The following is an 18,168-nucleotide window of genomic DNA, read 5'->3' as shown; positions in this document are numbered from 1 at the left end:
AAAAAAAAAAAAGAAAAAATGTTAAATGGCAAGTGGCAATAAACTTAAACTTAACATAAAAATATTTGATGCAAAAATATATATATATATATACATACTTAAGCAATAAAAGTGTCCGATTCGCAATATGTTAAGAGGCATAATGTTCTAAAGGCACGTTTCTCATGCTGCATAATATATCCGTGTAATCGAGATTTTTACACAGATGATTTCTATATTCGATCTTCTATATTCCAAGTAACTTTGAGCAGCCGCAACCGATCTTAACCCGACTAGAAGAAGAGTTAACAGCCATTCCAAATGAACTCTAAAAGAGAAACTAATCGATGAGAAAAAGAATTCATTCAAGATTGCGATGCGATATCTCAATCAAAAATGATTAATCTCGAATCGTTTCGAGAGACTAATCGATGATGATTTCGTTCGAAATGTTGGGAACCATCGATCGCGAAATGCTTGTGGCGAATTAATGCGAAGAAGAGAACTTCTACGATGAATCTTTGGCTACGTGTGTAACACGATCAAACGATTAAGCAACAAAACTCTGAGAATCCAGGCTATCTATTCGATCAAACACAGGCGACTAAAACTTGCTAAAGCTTACGATACTGGATCTACTTATCGTTCAAGGTTGCCAAGCTGCCATAGACGTCTCGTCCAAGAGCCTCCTCGTCCATGACGACATTTTAATCTCGATCACGAATTCGTGATCGTAAACAATTAATTACGTAGATATTTCGAAAGTAAAAGAAGAATTAAAAAAAAAAATAATAAAAATATATAATTATTTACAAAGAAAAGTGATTTTTTTAATATATCGTCAAAGTTATCATTCTGAGCAGTGATGCGAAGATTTTTACTTCTTGTTGTTAATCAGATTAAGAAAAAACTAACCCAAATCGATTGATAGTTGAATATACCCAAAATGATAATTCATATACACGATTTGGATTAGATTAACAAACAACAAATCAAGTAAAACTTTCACCAATATTGCTCATGAATAATAAGATAATTTCGACAAACATATTAAAAAAATTATGGGGATCGAAGTATGGTATCTTTTTTTATAAATAAAATTTAACAAACAAAAAAGAAAAAAATAAAAAAACGACAGCCAGCTGCTCGATGGTAACAGTATACACGTGTATATATATATATTATTCAATTTCCTAAACAGCATAACGTTCGCAACAGCGCAAGAACAACAATCCTACGTAACAACGTCTAACTGTACGTCTAAACGATATACACAGTGGCGTGATAAAAAGTGGTTGTAATCGAGATATCGCGGCACAAACAGGTTGTTTCTACTCGCCTCGGGAGCAGTAGATCCGCTAGATGTCTGATCAGACGTCCTCGAACGCTAATTTTCTCGTCGCTACTATAGGTTGACGTACGCTTCTTCCGGTGTCGAGAAGTTCACGCCCTCGTTTCGTAAATCGAGTGCGTGGATTACACACATTGGATGGAAACAGACAAACAAGGGAAGGCGCTTTCGTTTCAAGATGCCGCGAATCTCTTTTGTTCTCGAGACGGGAATCACGTGATTTTTCACACACAATTTTTATCGAGAACGGATACATTACACTTCCTATATGATTTGTGAAATTTCTATTTCTTAACAAAATTGCCTTATTATCGTTAATATATTATCTCGTGATACGATATATAATATGATATATAACTGTAGATATCGTTCGATAAATTATATCAGTTTCTATTATATTTCTGATAAATTTCTGATATTACTTACTTACTTCCTTTGCCTTAACAATTTAATTGAGATATAACGTTAATAGCGTAGTAAGTAAGTAAAAATCTCTTATTACTCTAGGAGTAATTATCTCGTCTATCCGTATCTATGGATTGATAAGTGTATCGTAATTAAATCTAGTCACAATATATTATTGAATATATAAATATTCATAGCTTTACGAAACAAAGATCAACAGAGATTGATTTGCTTCGCCTATAAGATTGACACGTTTATGTCAACATTATTCCAATCAAAATCCAATTTTTCCAAAAAAAACCTGTGTCCAAAGTCGACAAGTCAACATTTACAAAACAAATTACCCTTACTCAAAATTTCACAAACCATTTACCTTACCATTTACAACGAATTCCATTAAATGCCACCATGCTTCGAATAAATTTCCAACACGATCCAATCAACGTGTATCATCACGTGAAACCCCCCCTTTTTCAACGTTAAATAAATAACAACGATATTCTTTTTTTTTTATCAAACACCACAATTAAGGACATATACGCGTACGTTTACACGGACACGATCGTGCACGACGTAAGGAGAGGGACGGTTGATTGATCTTCGTGATCAATCGTACGTGGGGAGGGGGGAGTTCAGGGGAGGGTTCACCGATTTTTCAGACCGATCAGAGGGGGAGGGGGGGGGAGGCAACGCACGCGAAATCCTTATTAGTTGGTGGTGGAACGAGAGGAGGCTGGAGAGACGGTAAATCCGAAGTACGAGTTAGCGGAAGCTGGAACAGACAGGGGTGCAAAAGCTCGAAGCTCGTCACTGAGCTCCTAGTGGCATTGGCTTCCCCTGTTCCTTCTCGTGTCCCCTCTCGAATGTAAAATAAGGGTGAAAGCTCGAGGAAACGAAGATTAACGAGAACGATTAATTCTCCTCTTCTTCTTCTTCTTCGAGATTTTTTTTTTTTTTTTTTTTTTTGAGTTTTTCAATTTCGAGATTTAATGCAAGTAGAGGTATTTTTTTTTCTTAGGCGGGGAGAGGGGAGCTTGAGAGGTGCTGGATTTAGTTTCTTAATGAATTTTTACGATATTTGCCAATTCGAAAGTTATTAATTATTTATCCAACAATGATTCCAATAATTCGGAAAGGAGGAGAAAATCACGAAAAATTAACTTGGATTTTTTTAAAACGAAGTCACAGAAGCAACTTCGATCGAACCGGTAACCAGCAATTGGAAGAACAGGGGAAGCCAGGTCTGAACCGGAGGACATCTACACGTAACACATGTGGAAATATATACGTATATAAATATATATATGTAAATCTATACGGAGGTACGTAATATATATATATATGTATACACATGAACACGAGACGTCGAAACGCGTATTACGTACACGTTTCTCGGCCTTCGATATGCAAGGTTTACCTTCGGGTTCTTTGGCAATGACCGTGCTGCTCCGGTCGACGCCGCCCTTCTTATCCTCTGTACAACAATACACACATACATCACGAATATGCGACAGTTTTTTTTTTTTATATAAAATATATTCTTTTACATTCTTCGTTTTCTTTTCTTTTATTTATTTATTTTTTTTTTTCTCAATTTTTATCTTTATATATATATATTTTTATCTTCATACAAAAAGATTTAGAGACCAGCCAACGCGCGTTTAATATTCAACTAAGCTGATATCTTCTTCTTTTTTTTTTTTCTTTTTATATTTTCTCGTAATATTTAGATTCGAGTGAATCAGAGAGCAAAAGATTCTTCGAGAATTTTACAATTATATTTAAAAGATTTTATCTTTAATAAAAGATTCGATTTCTCTTCCCTCTTCTTGGGACATTTAATATCTACTATTATTCCGTTAAATTTATTTAAATTAAATACAAAAGTTCACCGTTGATATTTCGTTTATATAATTATCATCTACGCTTTCAAATATCGAAACGTTTCCTTTAACTCCTTATTTTTCAAGAGATAATTAATTTCGACTGCAATTTCGGGGCCAAGTTTTCTGCAAGCATCCTCCATGTATTTGCTATCGATCCGTTAACGAATAATCGTCTAAGGATCTGGAAAACTTTGTCCATGGTAGTCGTGTTTCTTTTGCTCCTCGAAAGGAATTATTCTTCCATTTAGAGGTTTCGCACGAAGAGACAAAGATTCGTTGAAACTGGAGAACACTTTTTGCTACGACAACGATTTATATTATTAACCTCTCTTTCATTATTTGCTTTCTGAATCGGCTCGAGGCCAAATGTCACGACTTCGAAGTATCTCGATCGCGTTTTATTAATGCAAAGTAGCTGGACTCCGTGGCAGTTAACTTTGGAACACCGATTTTCGCAGATAGCCAAAGCTCGATTTCTCATCGAACGCGACTTTTTCCTTTTTTTCTCATTTATCTTTCATTTGTCGAAGAAAATTTTAACCACGAAAAAAAAAAAAAAGAAAAAAGATTTATAAACCCTTTTCGAATCGAATAATATTTATTCTTATTCTTGATCGATGACACATTTTATCCCTGATGTTCTTTTTACAGATGTAAAATGTATCGATACTAAAACTAGCAGTATCTAATATGTACTTTAAATACATTACGTGTGAATGATATATAGCGGTATGATGAAAATATATATGTATACAGTCAATTACAAAAATTTTTGTACACAGTTTAAGTGAGTTTAAAACGATTAAATCAAGTCGCAAAATTTTGTTTTAAACGAAATTTTCCGAGTTTGTACATGTTTGAAAATATACAAACACGGTTTCATTAAAAAATCCGTAAGATTTATTGCATATTTCTTTGCGACTGGCTGTATCCAATTTTATCGATTCGTTCAACTACCAATTATAATGTCGAGCGTGAAAGGGTCACTACGCAATATACTCTAAGAATTAAATTTTCGAATAATTATCGCGTTCGATGCAGTTGTAGTCGATAAATCAATCAAGCCGACATTCAAAGCGATAAACATTCAACGTAAGCGTATTCAAATTTAAGAAAGGAAGCGTACATTTTTTTTTTTTCTTTTAAGCATTATTTCGTTTTCTTTTTTGTTTCCCCCCCTTCATTACAAATGCCTCAGAGTTCCAGCTAGTCCACAAAAATTGATATTATTCTACATAAAAAAGAAAAAAAAAAAAAAATGGTAAATATACTTTCTAGCTTATACAATTCTAAAATGTCGGACTAACGGAAGATGAGAGTAGATAGAGATAGATAGACAGACGGATAGATAAAGTAAGAAATAGAAGTAGAGAGTTGTAACAGCACCAGAATATTTTATCTTTCTTCCCCGTATTTGGTCTCTCGATCGAGTATCATACATATATAGACTCGGGTTCTCTTCGAATTAGGGGGTGTGAAGGGGAGAAAGGGGTGGCGTTCACGACTGAGAGGGAGAGAAAGAGAGAGAAAGAGAGAGAGAGAGAGAGAAAGAGAGAAGGTGGAAAATCATTCCTGTCGAAAAATTGAAACGTTCGAAGTGGCCTGTGAAGCAGGTCTTGAGAGGTAATTCGTCAAACGATAACGGTATACGATTGACGTAGAAGAAGATATTTATTTCTTAAAATCTCTTAAAATTTCAAAAGTTTTCGATTCGAGATTCTTTTACCGGTTTAATTATTGAGAATGATGTATTCACTTTCGAGATAATATTATTACCTGGAAAGAACATTTTTCTTTTTTGCGATTGAAAGTTACTACTCTCGGAGAGTAATCATTCTGGAATGTCCAATTGCAGAAAATATTCTCAAAGAAATCTTTGAAATGTTGAATTGAATTCCAATCGATCGAATAATTCTTACACTCTGCCCTCTCAAATCCATTATTTCACGAGAATAACAGGATTACTATCCAGGGTAATTATCCAGGGATAAAATAATCCAGGTAAAGTGCTGGAGGAGGGTGCAGTTCGGTGTGACGAACGTGCAAAACGTCGATGAAGACGGATCGATCCTTCTCCTCAGAAGGATCCTAATTGCACCCTTGAGTGCGTTCTACCAAAAAATAAAAACAAACCACACTTTCACAAATAGAGAAAGAGAAAAAAGAGAAAAAGATAGAGAGAGAGAGAGAGAGAAAGAGAGACAGAGAAAAGATCTGAACAATCGAGATAAACCTGGAGGGATAAGAAAAATTCTTTGAAATATCAATATATATATTCTCAAATCAGCAAGGATTAGAAACAATTCTTCTTTCGATTCTTTTTTACAGGATATACAGGGTGACTCAGCATATAAAGTCACCTCGATTATTTTCGTTATCAATTGATCATCAATCATTTTTTTTTTCTTATCATGGATATAACGGATATAAACATGATTTGACTTTTTTCGTCGAATTTCGATAATGATCTGATAATAAAAATAAAAGTACAGAGATAAAAAAATATTTTTATCGATGTATCGATCCATGGATAACAAGAATAATCACAAGAATGATCACCCTGTATATCTATCAAAACCAGACAGAGAAATATGGATAATAAATACAAGTGGATGCAGGGAAGAACATAGATGGCAGACAGACGTAGATAATAGACAATTGTTGCATCTCGAAACTCGACATTTTATCCACATTTTATCATTCATGGAGTTGTTTCAAACAGGGATAAAGAAAAAAAAAATAAATAAAAAGAAAGGAGCGAAATTTCCATCTTATTTCTTGTTTCTCGGACAAGAGACACGCCTTTTTGGAAGGCGAATATATTTCGATTTCGATCAAAGTGTCGAAGAGAATCGCTTAAAAAAAAAGAAAAAAAAAAGAAAAAGAAAAAGAAACACATCTCTCACGTTTAAAACGAAGCGTCCCTTCGGTTATTTTGGCTTTGGTACACTCGACTCCGAGAAAGCGTGGGTGTGTCGATGCACAGGCATGCACAAGCGGAATGGGATACGACAAACACGTCTAAAAAAGCAGATCGGTTTTCATGCTTGTGGTGAAAGCGGAGGAGGCGTGAACTTGTCCCTTCGCATCGGCTTCGCTCTCAATGGGGAGGGGCTTCAATTTTCAATTCTCGTGTTAACTATAATGCGCACTGCCAGTTGGAAAAAATATAATAATCTTCACTCTCTTGCGTGAGTTTCGAGTAAAAAATGTATTATATTATTATATTACGATACGGTGTATAAATTTTAAAAATAGAAAAGGATTTATTGATTTTTTATCCAGGCTTCGTCTAATAATAATGAAGAAATCGTGTGGAAATATCGAGACAACCTCAATAATTTTAATGGAATTTAAATGAGTAATCTTTTTTCTTTTCTTTTCTACAATTACATATGTGTATCTCATTCCTTTGACAAAGACGAATTTTTCTTCAACATTTATACTTATTTCTTCTTCCATTAATTCAATATAAAAAAAGATTTTACATCGAGTATATTAATTCTCGTATCGAAATTATTTGTTCGAACAAATTTTTGTGGCGAATATTCAAAAAAATTGAGTTCAATGAAATTAAACAAATCCAATCTCGAGAACGAATCCCCGCCTCGTTGACAAGTAATAATAAAAACGGATGCAAGCCATGCACGAAAACGTGTAATAGTGGAGATGTGTAATAAGAATAGTGGCGAAGAGAAATGGGCGAAACTGATAACAGGCAAGTCAGTGATGGTGTTCATAAATCCATAACACCGGAGTGACGTGTATTATCTCTTTTTTTTTCTTTTTTTTTTTTTTTTTTCGGTGATGATGCCACATGGCGGTGAGAGAGACTGTGCGAAGACTGTGAAGATTTAAGATTGCTGTAAAGAACAGGGAAGTTTAGTATTTCTCGTCTTCGGTGGTGATTCGTGTTTGAAGGAGGATGCACAGACAGAAGTGAGAAAGATAGAAGAGATGGGCAGACGTTAAAGATGGTGGCTTTCTTCGACTTCGAAGGAAAGATCCAGTGAAAATAATTCGAAGTGGTGCACAGCGAGGAACCAACGCAATGTGAATCGTTGTGTAAACGTGTGCGTGTGAATGAAAGAGATTATTAACAGAAGTATATGTATATTCTTAACCCTGCCACTTTCAATCTAATTATTCTATATATTGAAACAAATATTTCAAAAATATTTTTTCAAGTGGCAAATGTTAAGAAAAAAGGGAAAAAAAGAGAGAGAAAGAGAGAAAGAATAAAACAAAAAAGAAGAAAATGAGAAAACGATTAGAAACAATATGATCGTGTTTCTTTTATTCGTCTCGACTTACGTATACCACCGTGATGACGTGTTCGAGATCGCAGCATTCCCTACGATCTCTGATTGTGTGCTCGCTAATGTGGACGATGCTTCTCTAACGTGGCACAAACTAATCTAACTTTCTAGATGGCTAATCGCTACTGACTCGCTCTATAAACGTGGAAAACGTCGTGGTGGTAGCGAAAGTGAAGAAGCGCGGCGGAAATTATATGATTTATTCGAGATACTGTTCCGTTGTATCTCGAACGTCGAACTGAAACTTTCTCCTTTCCTTCCAATTTTTTTTCAAACGCGATCCTCTCGTTAAAAATGACGAAAGAACAAAAGTGGAAAGAAGTGGAAAGAGATTATTTCCAGTTCGACGACGAAAAGAAAGGGAAGGGGGGAAAGAAAAAGAAAAAGAAAAGATAGAAAAGGAATGAAAATGAGAGAAAGCTCGATGAACGTGAAGAAAAAAAAAAAAAAAAAACAAAGCGAAAGCGACGCGATTATCATCGTCGAAAAATCACGATTAATCAAATTTCTCCCCTTTTCGTTTCCAATCTCGCCCTGTCGATCGTTCGAATCGCAGAATTTTCGAATGGTCGAGGAATAAATAACCCTGCAAGTCGAACGCCTCGATTACAGGTGAAATTTCGAACAACGAGATTTCCAGAGTTAACGTTAACTTTTGCCACACACAACAGTTTCGCCACTCTATTACATCATCCGAGCCCGCCTCTCTTATTGTGCCACGCTAATTGCACACTGATGCGGATAAATATATGTAGCCCATGGACGAAAATGAGAAACGAGAGAACGGTGGTGGTCGCTATCGAGACTTTTCAAATAAACTTCTCATTCTCTCATCTCCATCCCGCGGTATCCTCGTGGAATAAAAAAAAAAAAAAAAAAAAAAAAAATCGCAAAGAGGTTATTATATTTCGAGAGGAGAATCGAGAGGAGCGAGTTCTGCGAATTAGTCGAGGTTCGATTGATCGATCGCGGTCGTGGAATGAGAAAATGGTGATCGAGCGAGCGAGAAGAAAAATGGCTGTCACGGATGGTGATGGCCATACCGATTACGCGGCAGAATTTTTTTGAGGAGGAAAAAAAAAAAAAAAAAAAGAAAAAAAAGGAAGGGAGGACGTTCATTGGAATTGCAAAAATTTGGAATTCTTCGAGAAATTTGAAAAATTCATCGATCAATCGATCAGATATACAAAAAAAGAAAATTTCTATTAAAATCTGTATCGTTGATTCGAATAAAAAAATTCATTTTGGGATTTGATACACGTAAATTATTATCGAAGATTGATTCTAATCTTTTTTTTTTTTTTTTTTGAATACTTGTACTTTTAATACACTTAAAAAATTAATGGATAAATTAATAATAATAAATAAACAATAAGTTTCTCGTGTATATAGATTCACACTTGATCCCAGAAATATTTGACTGACTTTAGATTTAACTATATCATTCATAGAAAAAAATTTCGTAATCTTTCAATTCTTTATAAACAGCTTAATCGTTTTTGAATAGAAAATTACAAATAGCATAGTTAAAAACTAAATATACGAATATTTTTGGGACCAATTGTATGTAAGTACCTGTACAACAATCTAAAACTTGCGTCAGTATCGAAAAAACATGTCGATAAATGTACGAGGTTGGAGTACCCTGACACACATATGGTTCACCGAACAGTAAACGCGTCAAATACTGGCCGGGACCCTAGATTTTTCCGATAGCGATACTTCTGTCTGACGCAATACCGTCTGATACTACTCGAGCCGGTGCCTGATCAATTTCGCCTCGCGCCACTACGGGGGACCCCGCGGAAAACGTTTGATATTCCACTTGATGAACACCGTTGCGTGGACATGTGCAACGTCGTTACGTCGTTACGTTTTGAAATTTTGGTGGCGACGACGGTTTCGAAAAACCGTGGGGAATCACGAGTCTCTCTGTGTAAAGAGGGAGTGTGATCGACGATTGAACGTCGAAAATTAAGGTTAGAAATTAGATAATATTGAGGCTGATACGAAACGAAAGTTTGGACGATATGATCGAATTATATATAGGGTGATTCATGATATTTCGAACATTCAAGTTCAAAGATATGGAAAAATTGTTATTATATAATATTGAAAAATTACGTGTTCTTTTATTCGATTAAAATGTATCCACACCCCACATATAATCGACAATACATAAGATTATCGTTCTGGAATCACAGTTGATACAGAGAAGTACGTACACAAATGTTGTTTCACGCATCTTATTCGATTGTACGCACGTGTTATGGATTTGTGAGCATCTTGTGTGAAGAAAATAGCGTTCTCTCGATCGTTCCTCGCGCAGCTGTTCTACGAATTACTTGTGATACTTGGTGTGAGACTTGATGTGATTTGTATGATATGATTGTGATAATAGATCGTTCCATAAGTCGTTGTATATAATAATTGTACAATAATAATTGTATATAATAATTGGAACAAATACGAGTAAATTCAATCGTAAACGAAGACTTATGAAATGAAATTCGATATTCGAGGCTTCCACAAGCGTTCTCTATTTGAAACAACTCTGTGATCGTTATAAGATACTTAAGCTACTTCTGAAAGCCTCAAAGGATATCGAATGTAACTAGTGAATCTCGTGTGATCTATGTGTGACATATCAAAAGCGAGTCGCTTGCTGTATGGAAATGGCGATTGAACAATGTGGGAGGATAGACTTACGTGTCGTTGGCTAGAAATTGATCTATTCTCGTGTCGCTAAATTTTGGCCATCTAGAAATGATCTACTTGTACTGTTTAATCACTTGATTCTCCTCTAAGAATGAAGTCACGGATAAAAATGAGAGAGAAAATTAAAAAAAATATATAAATCGTGATAGATGTGACAATTTACGGATAAAAAAAAAGAATTTGGAAGGATATGAATCCACGATGGAAAATACGTAATCAATGGATTCGATATCTCCAGATTTTTGATTTGCATCGAAGGAAACGCGAATAAGATATCGAGAATTCTATATTTGAATCCAATTGTTTGTGTGCTCTGTAATATTGCCATTTTGTGCTCGAGTGTATTCGTGTCTGGCTCGAGAATCAATCCACTCAGTGATAAAGTGTCTGAATCTTGAAAGCGAATGAAATCCATTGTCTATCGGTGTTTTCGGTGTACAAAGGAGAAACTTAGTTGCATGCACGCCAAGGATCATCAGGATTGCACTTTCGCGTTCTCATTCGTTAGATAAAATCATTGTTTCTTACTTTCATTTGATATTGATCAGCATTGAGAAGTCAACTTTTACATAATTATGATAATATCTATACGTGAAAAGTTCGTTTGAAATAGCAAGATTTTTTTTTAATTAATTGATAATATAATTATTTTTCGATTCAATGATATATCGTGAGATGCAGCAAGCAAGTTGAAAAATTAGAGACAATAATGGAGAGAAGAGTCAGAAAGATTTCTTTCTAAAGAAAGAATTACGAATTGCACTCTCGCGAAAGTACAATCCTGTAGAAAGGTCTGTAATGATACTGCTCCGGCAATGTATGCGAAACGCTTCCAGTTCCTCCAAATATATCGCAAAGAAAAGAGGTGAGTTCAAAGCTGACCGAGGAGGGAAACAACTTCCGGAAACACATCGAATAAAAGAACAATAAATTTTAATCGCGTAAAGACGATGGATGTTACGATTAAAACAATTTTTCAAAATCTTAAAACTCTTCAAATTTCAACCTATGAGCTCCAATAAAACTCAAATTAGTTTTTGAAAGCGTTCATCCATCGTCGAAATTAAAATTTTCCCATAATTTCGAGTATTGTTTCTTGAATGAATGGTTTAAGAGATCTACCATGATCGATATGATCGTGTGTGCGTGTGTTCCGATCGTAATCGACGAGAAATCGCGAAAGAACAGGCCATAAAAGTTAATCAGAAACGGTTCAGCTTTATCAGAGCTGGTTTTGATGGTGTACGATAATGAAAATGACAAGAATTCAGATTGATAGGGGTACAAATTGTATATGTACATTTTTGAGTAATATTCTCGATAGTATATGTTTTTATTAAATAAATAGTAAGTAGATAGAGCCGCTGATAGATAGAGACGACGAGAGATAGTCATTACATATATAGTTAAAGATTTTACTATATACATATATTTACATATACATTATATGCATATGTTCACGTGGCTTGAATGAAGAAATAAATATAGTCGAATACGATCACGTTGCGATAAAGAAAGTAAGTATTTGAACTTTAAAAATTTGGTAATAAACCTGAGCACTAGATATACGTAAAATAAGCATAATAGAAATTGAGAGTTTTGTGGCGATGGGGATAGAGCGTTCTCTTTTCATTAGAGTTGATCCAGGTTCGAATCTTGATTTCTTCGAAAAAATTTATTCTTCGTTTTTCTCGATTCTTTGACTATTATATTGGAAATAGTGTGTTTATAAATGATATTTCAATTTAAATAATATTATATAATTATAATTATCATGATGTTTCGATAAAAAGTTTTAATTAAATTCAAAATATGAATTAAATCAATTGCCCCTTCCTTATATCTTTAAGAAAATAATATTATAATAGAGTTCTTACTATATAAAATAGTAGAATATTACATAGAAAAATAGTTGTATAATAGTTAAATAGTTAAATATATAAATAAATATTTAGATTCAATAATAAACTAATAAATATTACTATAAAAATTAAAGTAACTATAAAAAGAAGTAATTATGTAAAATTGCTATATTATAATTAAATTATATTATAGCAATCGTTTTACATAGTAATAAAAAGAAGTAAAAAAATTAACAATTATAATTAGAATAAATTTCTCAACTAAAAGGAACAAAAATACTCTATATCTTTATCGCAACGTAGAATAAAAACGACTATACTAATTTCCTGAAAATTACAAGAAACGATCTCGTGGAAAGATACGATACACGAATATAATACACGCCATGAAAAAAGGGGGGGAAATCCTCGATAGAGCGGATCGAAAATAGTATAGTAATAGTATAGTTATAGTATAGTAATACGCAATGTATATTATACGTCTACAAAGAGGCGAAGAGAAGAGAAATAGTTTCATGGAAAAGATTAATTATAGGGGATAGTTTCACTAAAAAATTTAATGGGCAAAGACGAACAAAAAGCTCTTCTACCTTTAAACACGATCCTCATGACTGTGCTATATAAAGGTTCATTCGATCATCGCTTTTATTACAACTATCATAGTAAAACTAAACTTGAAAATTATATGCATATAATATCACTATATATAATACAATAATTTACAAACTAAAATATATGATTTCAATTTAAATATATCATAAATTCTATAATCTCTTAAAAGATTAATATATGGCGAAAAGATTCATTTAAAAGAGCAAATAAAAGAAGATCGTTAATGATAATCTACTAAAGATTGTCGCGCAATTGACGAACCTAAGCGACAAGTTTACCGACATATGCGTATATGTACACATATATCGGTAATCAAGACATGAGTATACGTAAATATAAGATGGGATAGCTGAGAAGGGCTATTGAAAAGGGGGGAGAGCGAGGTTAAAGCGAGGGGATACTTAACTACTCGAGCTATTGTCCAACGATCGATTTGCACGTGAACAGGAGTAACTATCTCTCTAATAATAGGCCGATATGCGCGCGCAAGTGCCTGCTCGTGATTTCGTTACGTAGTTCCAAAGGGACGAAAAGAGAAAAGATTCTCTTTTAATCGTAACTTTCCAAAGAGATACTACTTATACCTCCTCCATTTACGAACTGCACTCCATTTTTTCAATTAAAATCAAACGAAAACCTTAATATTCTATGCACAACACTATATCCAGAAGGTAACGTGACCGATTTCTCGAATCCTCATCGGTTTCCAATTTCAATCTGTGAGGATTCAAATCATCAATTAGTTCGATTAACTCGTTAAAACGTTACGTTTTTCCTTCCACACTTTTCAACCCCTTCGAGAAAAAATTTTCACAAAATGGACCGCCGTTTAAAATTTACGATGCCATCGAAAAGCAAAATGTAAATTCAGTAAATTCGCGTAAATTACCCTTCGGGGAAGGGTATTTCGGATCCGGGCCGGTAGCGAGAAATCCAGTTACAGCCGCGCTTCGAGCGCGGGTAGAACGGTAAATTCAGATTCGATCCATTAGCGGAATCTCGCTGGGAGAATTAACTGTCCCGGTTCGCTGGCTCGAACAATTAACGAGCTCAAAAGGCTCGAGCGGTTGGCCGCGTGTACGCGCGGAACAGTGAGCCGACCGATCGAACCGTTTCATCGTCGTCCACCCTCGTGAAAGTGGGAACTTGGAACGTTGGTGGAAAGTTGGAGAGGGCCGAGACGAATCGGCATCGCCAATTTCCGATACCCAAGTTCGAGTTTGAACAGATCTCGAAGCCTGTTCAACCGTGACACAGGCTGGTATCGATTCTTTCTTTTGTACGATAATTCAATGCGCGATAGTCAGTCCACAAGAAATTTGGAACAGCATTTTTGACAATTCTTGCGAAATTTTCTAGGAAAATTTTATCCAGGATTTATTATTATAGTTTGAATTTATTTCGAATTTTGTCGTGTGTATAAATGTATAAAGTTTTATTATTGGAAATTGATTTTTGTCATTATTATTATTCGCACAGAAATATTTGGATAGAAATTGAATGGTTTCAAGAGATGTTATTAACTTTCTTGAGGATGAACGCATAGAGGATTTACAAAGATCAATTTTGTTTGTTTTTACAAATGAAATTATGTTTTCTGATGCATTATTTATGTAACTTGACATTTTCTATAAAAAAAAAAAAAAGATTCATTTGACCTTTCGATGCGCGCGCAAAAAAAAAAAACCAATAATATCAGAGTATGCATAATTCAATTTCCATCCAAAGGTTTCTCACTGCGAATAATAATAACGAATAATAATAATAAAAATCAAAATGGTAATTTCAACTGAGACATCCTGTGAGACTTCTTGACATTATCAATTCGATTATATACAAATTATACGCGAAAGAATAAAAATTTTCAAGTTTAAGAAAAAAACTATTAGAACTAGTTATTCCTCATACTAGTATCGATAACAGCCTCTCTTCACAGCTTCAAACCGTTCCTTTTAAACAAAACAAAGCGCAATAAAATCATATCCCAATCGGTTCGATCAGCTGCAGCACATTCCAAGCATACACTCGACGCTGGAAAAAGGAGGAAAAGGGAAAGGGGGTCACAGAGAGGGGAGAGAAAGGGCAAAAAAATCCGTGTGGCACACGTTCTCGATACAGCCAGGCCCTAGAAAGATAGTACGACGACACAAAAATTGGTGAGGTATTCAAAATTCTCCGAATTGTCCTCTCATAGATTTCAGGGGTTGAAGGGAGGATTGAGTTGTGAATCGAGGGCACGAAAAAAAAAAAACGCGCGAAAAGAGGGAGAGCTAGAATAGAAGATTTTTCTTTTTTTTTTTTTTTTCTAAAGGTGAGAGTGAGAGACAGAGGATTCTAGGTGGTCCTACCTTTCACGTCATCGTCCTCGATCGTTGTGCTGCTGTCGGTCGATTCCTTCACCTGAGAGCCATCGCCCTTCTTCGTGATGATGCTCCGACCTGGAGCACGCAGAGCGTTTCAATAAATCGGCATTGACTGTGGTGATTGAACGGATAGTGATTGAGAGTAACATAAAGAGAAAGATAAAGAGAAATAGAGAGAAAGAGAGAGAGAATAATAGTAGATAAATAAGAGATTAATTGTTGGCCAGTTGTTGGAAGGCTGTTGGATGTTAATGGTTATTCTTTCTCGCGAGGACAAATCACAGCGAGAGCACACACAGTTGCACGAGGTGATGTGTTTTTTTTGTGGAAATCGATCGATTCGGGAGATTTTTGGGAATAATTGGAATTTAAGAAGAATAGAGAGAAAGAGAGAGAAGTCACAGAAAAATTCTGTGATGCTATTAAAAACAAAGAGAGAGATAGATAGTTGAAAAGCAGAAAAGATTATTATTAATAGACTGTGGATTTAATACTTTTCTTTTCTCATGTAACGAGTTCATTCGTGAATGGAGAATAATGAGGATATAATATCGACAAATGCAAAAATTTTGTAATTATATTCTCAAAGTAAGTACCAATTTATCAAAAAAAAAATAAAAGAAATAATGTTACGTTATAATGTATCAACATGTACATATAAATACACATTTTCGCATTCAATTAATATTCATTTGTAAAAAAAAAGAAATCCACAGTCTAAGTATCAGCGATCAAGATAAACTCGTGTCTTTTTTTAAAGGATGGAGAATTCCCAATTCAAAACAATTCTGAAATAAATTATGAAACGAATGCGATAAGAGAAATAACGTTATTTCGAATGGAGAATGGAATTGTGTTGGGGCAAAGCGTCGCATGTGGAGGATCTCTTCATTTGTCTCGTTTAAAGAAAGATGAGGCAAAAAAATGCGGAGAAAACCGGAAGAAATTACGGTTGAAAAATTGATCGAGGAGGTAACCTCGTCGAGTACGATGCTCTCGTTTGGATGCTTCCTCGGGCGGTGAATTATTCCAACTATCAGAGAGATCGTTCCCGTGGAAACGCGCTCTAAGGAGCAGTAAACGTCGCGGTGAGATTGGAAGGCGAAGTTTGGAAACAATGAGGGGTGAACGAATGGGAATCATCTATCCTTACGTTCTTCCTTCTTTTTTTTTTGCGCTTGTTGACTATGCAGAATTAAACGTTACACGGTGAAATTCTTAAGAAGAAGAAAGGAGAAAGAATTTTTGAATTGATTGAAAGGATAATTGTTTTTTTCTTTTTAATTTTTACGATTCGAATTTTTTTCGATGGCAAAATTTTGAAATATAAATATAATTGTTAAAGGATGAAGAATAATTTTTTTTTAAATCAATAATATTTGTAATCTTTTTTTTTCGTAGAGAAATTCTAAATTTGGAATATAAATTGATAATATATGTTAAAGAGCGCTTGAAGAAGGAAGAATTTTTGAATTAAATAAGATGATGTTAATATCCTAAATTTTCAATATCGTATATTTTCTATTTTTTAAATTTGGAATTGAAATAGATTTTTCTACAATTTGAAAATTCTTTGACGGAAATTTTATACTTATTCGAAGGGATATATATCGATATAAGGATCAAATAATCAAATACTATTTTATACAAGCATATCTCGATCGCTAGATTGAATCGAAACGTAGAAGAAAAAAGTCAAAAGAATTGAGATAAATCGAGAAAGAAGTGTTCTAAAGAAGGGAAACCTTCGGTGTCGAAGAAATTTCGACATCATTGGATTCCCTGAATGATCGAAACAATATCGATTCGTTCGATTTTAAATCAGTAGATATATATAACCAATAAGATCGACGTAACGATACTTATAAACACATTTAAAAAAAAAAACCTCGAATTAAAATTGTACCCTTAAAAAATAATAAACTATTAAGTTTATTATTTATTCCACTCGATGGCACATCGTGACGTCGATCGGATCGCTTAAAAAAATGAGAAGATATTCTATCGAATCGTCCATGCGGTCTAATCACTGTATATCCACATTTGAAAAGATTCGTGAAACAAGAAAGGAAGAGAGAGAAAAAGAAGAAACAATCCTGATCGATCTTTATCAATTAATCTATTTTCATAGAACTATTATATAGCTATATAATAGAGAGAAGATGGATGCAAATCGTTGAGAAGAAACGAGGAAGACAGAAGAAGAAGAAGAAGAAGAAGAAGAAGAAATTGGCAAAAAGAAGTCGCAGAAAAGAGAAGGACAAGGACGTGTATAAAGCAAGAGAAAGAGAGAGAGATATATATATATATAAGGAAAAGGATATCTTTTTTTTTTTTTTTAAACAGGATCATAATGTTTTCATAATGTTAAAACAGTGCATCGTGTTCTGCATGCGAGACAAATCGTGATCAATCATATTAATTCGAGCAACTCTGCCGATGCTCTCAAGACGACGTATCGGTGCCAGGGCAAAAGGGAGAAAAAAAAAAAAACAATGGTTCCTCTTTACCTTATGATGGCTCCTCTCGAGAGCTCGGCTTCGTTCCGTGCCAGCGAAGCGTTGCAACGTTTCACAAAAAAAAAACAAAAAAAGAAGAAAGAAAGAAAGAAGGAAAGAAAATGAAAGAAAAACGAAAAAGAAAAAAAGAAGAAGAAACAACAACGGTATAGTA

The 18,168-nt window shown here is 34.4% G+C and overlaps 1 protein-coding gene and 1 long non-coding RNA gene across 45 annotated transcripts in view; one reads left to right on the top strand and one right to left on the bottom strand.

Annotated features, from left to right (window-relative positions):
* The window catches only part of LOC102677929 (calcium/calmodulin-dependent protein kinase type II alpha chain), a 140,815-nt gene that overhangs the window by 22,579 nt on the left and 100,068 nt on the right, over positions 1-18,168 (bottom strand). For 16 of the 44 annotated variants that reach the window (XM_006615913.2, XM_031510611.1, XM_006615914.2 and 13 more), the window contains 2 exons: positions 15,481-15,570; positions 3,153-3,209 (listed from right to left, as the gene is read on the bottom strand). The exons of 6 other annotated variants lie outside the window; for them this stretch is intronic. In XM_006615913.2, coding sequence (XP_006615976.1) covers positions 3,153-3,209; positions 15,481-15,570 — 147 coding nt within the window. The remainder of the gene's footprint in view (positions 1-3,152; positions 3,210-15,480; positions 15,571-18,168) is intronic. 22 more of the 44 variants (XM_031510612.1, XM_006615923.2, XM_006615922.2 and 19 more) reach the window with 2 other exon arrangements.
* LOC102677798 overlaps positions 3,954-18,168 on the top strand; it is a 21,111-nt gene continuing 6,896 nt past the window's right edge. The window contains exon 1 of the long non-coding RNA XR_421818.2: positions 3,954-5,112. This is a non-coding gene — a long non-coding RNA (uncharacterized LOC102677798). The remainder of the gene's footprint in view (positions 5,113-18,168) is intronic.

This window comes from Apis dorsata, unplaced genomic scaffold (assembly GCF_000469605.1).
Source record: "Apis dorsata unplaced genomic scaffold, Apis dorsata 1.3 scaffold_247, whole genome shotgun sequence".
In the NCBI taxonomy this organism is placed as follows: Eukaryota; Metazoa; Arthropoda; class Insecta; order Hymenoptera; family Apidae; genus Apis; species Apis dorsata.
This window is presented reverse-complemented; position numbering and strand designations above follow the sequence as displayed.